The 6,482-nt window shown below is 43.5% G+C and overlaps 1 protein-coding gene across 1 annotated transcript; it reads left to right on the forward strand.

The window, feature by feature from the left end:
- The first annotated feature begins 3,954 nt into the window (after positions 1–3,954).
- Positions 3,955–5,028, forward strand: LOC103628023 (putative cyclin-dependent kinase F-2). Its single transcript, XM_020537939.1, has one exon. It carries the CDS (start codon positions 3,955–3,957, stop codon positions 5,026–5,028), a length of 1,074 nt encoding a protein of 357 aa, XP_020393528.1.
- The last annotated feature ends 1,454 nt before the right edge of the window (positions 5,029–6,482 follow it).

Below are 6,482 nucleotides of genomic sequence, written 5' to 3' on the forward strand. Positions count from 1 at the left end.
ATGGCTTTTATTAATTCTTTGTTTTTTTAAATGAGGTGTTCACTTGTGATAGTAAGTAGAGATGGTGCACATAAAGGAACTAATGTCTCCTCTAGTATTCACTTACAAATTGGGTATTACACATATCAATTGAGTTGATAAGGTCCCTAAAGGGGGCTAAACAGGAGATGCATGTAAAACACAAATTTAAACACAAATTGGTTCTAATTAAAAGTTAGTGTAAAATAAGACCAAGTCAGAGTAAGAAGAAGAGAGAAGTTCTTTCACTTGACTGCTCTCACAAGATGGTGGATTTAATTTAGAGCAATATTGCAAGTGAGATCAATAACTTAGAGAGAGAGAGAGAGAGAGAGAGAGGAAGAGTAAAATTGCGAGAAAGCACAATGCACAAGAGAGGCAGCCGATTTTATCCTGTGGTTCGGCCAAGCCTGAAATGCTTGCCTACATCCACGTTGTGGTGTCTCAATAAACAAGTGTTGCTCTCAACCCCTCTCAAGTGATCTTATAATAAACTTGAGCGCCACTGTCTTCCTTATATCAGTAGTGATCCCCTCACAAGGAATCTCTATAAATTGAAGTCTCTTGCAGTTGTATGCAGAAATCAGAGTTACAACTCAGAGCACAACACAAGAGAGAGAAAATAGTACACACACAAGAGCAAATGTAACCACACAAAACAAGAATCAAGATCACAAGAGCATGGTCTCACAAAACAACAAGAACGACTCAGAACAGCCCTCAGATCTCACAAGAATCACTAGATTGTATTGTGGCAGAGTGTCAAAATGAAGTGTTGCTCTTGGAGTGCTTGGATGCTGAAGGAGTGCGCCACAGGTTCTTTTTATAGCCCAAGGTAGCCCCATAGTCGTTGCTCCTTCCAATTAAAGGTTGCTGAATTTTTGTTGTCTACGGGGCACCAGACTTGTCCGTTGTGCATCAGACAGGGTCCATGCACATCATATCCGAGTTCTATGATTGACACTTTCCAACTAGGGTGGCCAATGGACCGATCCGTTGCACAAGGACTCTATTGCCACGTCAGCTAGTCGTTGCGCTGATCTCTTCTACCCAAAGTAGTTGTTGGACCCGACCAGTTCGATGAGCATCGGACCATGGTCCGATGGCCCTAGTTGAAGAAAAAGTTTGCAACCTTCTCTAGAAAAAGGGTCTGTTGTGCACACGACCATGGTCCAATGATTTAAGTCTTTTTCCCAAAGCTGGCGAGTTCGCCGTACAAGGTAGTCTTATGCACCGAACTGTGGTCTGATGCTCCTAGACTTGGTGAGTTTAGTCCTTTCTTTGCATAAGTTGCTCCATTCAAATTGAGCTTTCTTGTCAGCTTCTCTGAGTCTTAGATAAACATATTTAGCACATAATCAAATTGACTAGGTCTAGGAAACTCACCTTTTCACTAAAGTTTCACCAAGATTTGCAGTTTAGCTCAAAGCAAGCCCAAAAAGCACTTTTCACTATACAATGAGTTAGAGACCAAATACAAGTGCTATACACATAGTAATAGGTCTATGCAACATGTCTAACAGTGCAAACCTTGCAGATTTACCATTTTACTCCAAGTTGCATTTCCAGGCTCCTGTTTCACCTCTTTTGGACTTGAAACCGTCAAATTGCATAATAGTGAGCCTACTCTCATACACTTAGCATATGAGTTAGTCCATGATGGTATGTTGTACACTTAATCACCAAAATGTCTATCTACCCCATTTCTCTTTCAGTTGCTCACAAAGTAATTTCACATTCATTAGAGTAACTCTAGCAAGAAGAACTCTCCCTCACTCCGATTGTTCTCGTTCTCGTTCTAACACCTAATTAGGGCTGAAGTTTGTGTTTAAAGTGTTAAATTTCATGTCTAACCTATTTTCCCCTCTCTAGGCGACTTTCACTAGGAATCAAGTGCCCTTATTGATCCAGGAAGGTCATATTGATCATAGTTGCGTTGACGAGAGAATGCGTATTATGGTAAATGCATCAAATCTGAAATAATTACACGAATCAATCTACTATACAATATTTTCATATTGATGCTCTAGGAGAAGGTACTCTTGGAGCTGAGCTGTTGGAAATTGTTGCACAACTATGAGCTTGAGCCTAAGATGTCCACCTATGATGACTTTCACCTAATGGGCAATACTAAACAAAGTCTATTTATGAGGATTTCTTCCTAGGATATGCTCAGTTTGGAACTTATGAGAGGATGTGGAGAACTTCGGTACAACCTAAATGTCATTTCTTTCTCTGCTTAGTGGCCCATAACCGTGATGGCCGATAGATTGCCTCACACGATGTGGGCTACCTCATCTAGAGTGATGCCCTCTTTGTAACTAGCAAGATGAGACTATCAAACACCTTCTACCCTCTTGTGCCTTTGTTAAGCAATTTTGCTACCACATTGTAATGTAGGTTAGCCTTCAATCCTTCCCATCACAACCTTTAGATGCGCCTTGGACAGTTAGTGGGGAAAAGATATTGGAGCAAAAAGTGGTTTGATATGCAAAGGACTCAACTCTCTAGTCATATTTGGGGGCATGAGCACTTTGGGATCCATCGAAAAATGGTATTGCCCTCAACTTTGGTGGTGCTCTTACCCTTACCGATGAAGAGCGTCGATTGCGGATTCAAACAAGAGCTAAGGGTGGCCAACTTAGTGCTAGTGGTAGTCGTCCTTTTTTCTTTTTCGGGTGCGAATGTAATTTCATAATTGAGGGTGTGCATAGTGTGAATTGTAGGACTTTGGTTTCTTTCTTCTTAATATAATAATGCATATCAATCCTATGTTTTTAGAAAAAGGAAGTGTCACGAGAAAACAATATGAGACTAATACCACATCATGGTTTCCGGGAACACTGTTGTATTTATGTGGCAACCAACGGTTCTACGGCCGAAGTGTCCGAACAACTAAGCGAGAGATCATGTGTTACTCTCATGGTCATGGAGGAGGGTCTGCAAATTGGATGAGATGTGTGTTTTACGTGAATGAGCAAGCAAAATACTGTTTGAGTACTATAAATACACCGTAGATAAAATTGAGTTTGAAATAGGTGGGAGGGACATAGCTTCAACGCACGCAGACTTAGACTTAGACTTGAAAAAATACACCCTCTTTAAATCACATGTACACGGGTACCACATGTATGGTGTTGTTCATTGTTCATACGTTTTAAAACCTTTGCTCTTTCCCATGGCTGGCAAGGGGGCGCACGCGGCGGCGACGGCCCACCCACATCTGTGGTGGTGGCGGTGCCAGCTCGAGATGGGGTTTGGGGTGCGAGTGCGACGCGTGGTCATGCCAACACAACGTCCTATGTGGCCGGAAGTAAATTGGCTATACAGTTGGGCTATAAACCAAGGCCAACTGCATGAAAATTTTTTAATATATGTGAGGTGGATATACAAGTCTTTTGCTTGGTCTTGATTAAGACATCCCAGCTGCACGGAAATTAATTTTAATTAAAAAACAGATGATGCAACTTATGAGAAATAGAGAAGTTTAGTTATCATTATAGTCCATCCTAGAATTTTTCTTATGTTTGCACATTTTTAAATTGTTCTATTTTCATTGTTGGCAAAATTCAAGTAAGTATGACGTGTATTGCTAGCTGATCTCTGAGACTGAATTATTCGCTCGATTATAAGCAAGATGAGGTGCAGATGTAAAAAGGTATAATTAATAAGCAAGTGTTCATATGCTAAAAGCGTGGCTGCCCTCGTCTGACTTGCTTTTGCTTTAAGATTCGATCAGATGGACAGATATCGTTAATCCATCCAGGGAACAAAGATACGGACACATTGCATCTATCTAATCTAACTATCTAATCTAACGCAACGTTATAAGTATTCCATCTACAGTTCTACACCCTCGCTTTCTCTCGCATTACTCACATCCGTCACCGACGTCGTCCACCTCATCATCTCCTCGCCTCGTCCCCTGCGGCCCTGATGGCTGCCAGCGTCAAGACCGCTGCCGCCGTCTGCAACCCCACCGCCGCGGTAAAGCCAGGCCTGAAGCGGAAGCGCATCGCCGTGGGGAGCATGGACCAATACGAGTTCGAGGACACTTGCTGCCTCGGCGTGGGTGCCTTCGGCGCCGTCTTCAAGGCGCGCCACCGTGCCACGGGCCAGACCGTCGCCATGAAGCGCTACAGCCCGGCCGACCATACAGCGTTCCGCGAGGCGCGCTTCCTTGAGGAGGCAAGCTGCGGCGGCGCCAACCCGTTCGTCGTCGGCTACCACGGCGTCGTCCGCGACCCCGTCACCGGGGAGATGATCCTCGTCATGGAGTGCATGGCGGCCAGCCTCCACGATCTCCTCTGCCAGCGGCCCCGCGGGAGCCCGCCGCTGCCCGAGGCCACCGTGCGCGCCGCAATGTGGCAGCTACTTTCAGGCACCAAGAAGATGCACGACGCCCACATTATCCATCGCGACATCAAGCCCCAGAACGTCCTTATCGGCGAGAGTCATAGCGTCGTCAAAATCTGTGACTTCGGGCTCGCCATGTCCATCGACGAGCGCCTCCCGTACGCGCCGGCCGGCACACTGTGGTACCAGGCGCCTGAGATGCTTCTGGGGAAGCCCGACTACGACGAGAAGGTCGACTCCTGGTCCCTTGGCTGCGTCATGGCGGAGCTCATCAACAAAGGCAGGCCACTGTTCCAGGGATTCCACGACGACGGACAACTCTGCGCGATCTTCGATTTGCTCGGCGTGCCTGACGACAGCACGTGGCCGTGGTTCTCGTCCACGCCATTCGCCAGGGAGGTGATGCCGGAGCTGGATATGCAATTGCAACGGTGCAACCGCCTGCGCAATCGGTTCCCCGAGACGAAGCTATCCACGGAAGGATTCGAGGTGCTCAGTGGCCTGCTCACATGCAATCCCGAGAAGAGGCTGACGGCAGCCGCCGCGCTCAAGCACCCATGGTTCGCCAAGGTCGATGATCTGGAGCTACCAAAGAAAGAGAATCCTGCGTCGGCGTTGCCCAAGCGACAGAAATTGCGTGTTGTATTCGTATGACTTAGATTTATTGTGAGCACCGTGATGATGTAAAAATAGTCTATTATTGTTATAACAGATCAATCTTATAAGCTCCTTTAATGTAATATTGTGAGCATCGTGATGATGTCAATTGCATTATTTGATGAATCATTTTCGGCTATGCTTTTGAATGAATTCGATAAGTCTCGCTGTAATATAACCATCCGATGCATGCCTCTGAATTTTAGTAATTTCAGATCTGTTGGTTTCTAGCAGGAGACAGAACGAGCAATGAAGTGAAAAATCAAAATATGGGAATTTAGGAAAAGAAGATGGAGAGGCTACCGACGAAGTTGCAACAAGAAGGAGCCAACGAATCTTGATCATCCAAGACTACAGGAAGAACTAGAGAAAACCCTAATAAGTTCCTTAGCTACAATTGGTTAGGTCTGGATCAGCGAATGTAATTTTGATGTATACACCTTTACTGTGATTCTCGGTAATTTATAAGTGTTCAAATTTTGTCTGTCACCATAAATATCTGAAAGAGGATATTTATTTCTACCAATGATATTAATTAGTCAAAATACTACTCTCTCCGTTTCAAAATAGTATTCGTTTTAGCTATTGATTTTATATCTACATTAAAATGAATAATGATAAATCTAGACACATATATAAAACACATACATCAATTATTGTAATTACCTAAAACTATTTTTTAATTTGGGGGCAACATGACTACTTCATATGATCCTTTCCTTTGAACTGAATTTCATTCTAATAATTACAATTTAGGAATAGATCAATTAAGCTAATATGATTTTATGTGAAATATATTTGTATATTACTATTTGTTATATGTGAGAGATATTTATGTGTCACATTTCTACTGTATGAGTGCGAGCTGAAGATCGAGTGTGTTATAAATTATAGATTAGAAACATATTCTGGTGATATATAAAATTAATTTTCACCCCAACCTGTGAATTTTAAATAGGGTTATATCTAAACTTTGGAAAGTGATGAAATGTTAAATTCGAAGCAAAATAAGCTACTCAATTTCCACCACCGGAATCCGGCACAAGTGCTCAACGCTTTGGCGAGTGCTTTTTGTCGGGCACTCGACAAAGAATTGTTTGCCGAGTGCCACACTCGGAAAAGTAACACTCTCGGCAACAACTACGTTTACCGAGAGTAAGACAGTCGACAACGATCGCTTTGCCGAGTGTCAGCAGCCATCTATAGCTGACGGCCATTACCTTTTTCGAGTGCCAGGCATTGGCACTCGGCAAAGAAGCTACTTTGCCGTGTGTCGCCTGGCTAACACTCGGTAAACCATGCTTTGTCGAGAGTTGTACTTTGACACTCGACAAAGTATATTTTTATTCTTTTCTTTTTTCCAACCAAAACTTTTTGTGGTGTGTTCCTACAGTATGTGGACCTACATGTTCGATTTTGGCACGATTATAAAACTGTATTCTATAACTATT

This window comes from Zea mays, chromosome 5, assembly GCF_902167145.1.
Source record: "Zea mays cultivar B73 chromosome 5, Zm-B73-REFERENCE-NAM-5.0, whole genome shotgun sequence".
In the NCBI taxonomy this organism is placed as follows: Eukaryota; Viridiplantae; Streptophyta; class Magnoliopsida; order Poales; family Poaceae; genus Zea; species Zea mays.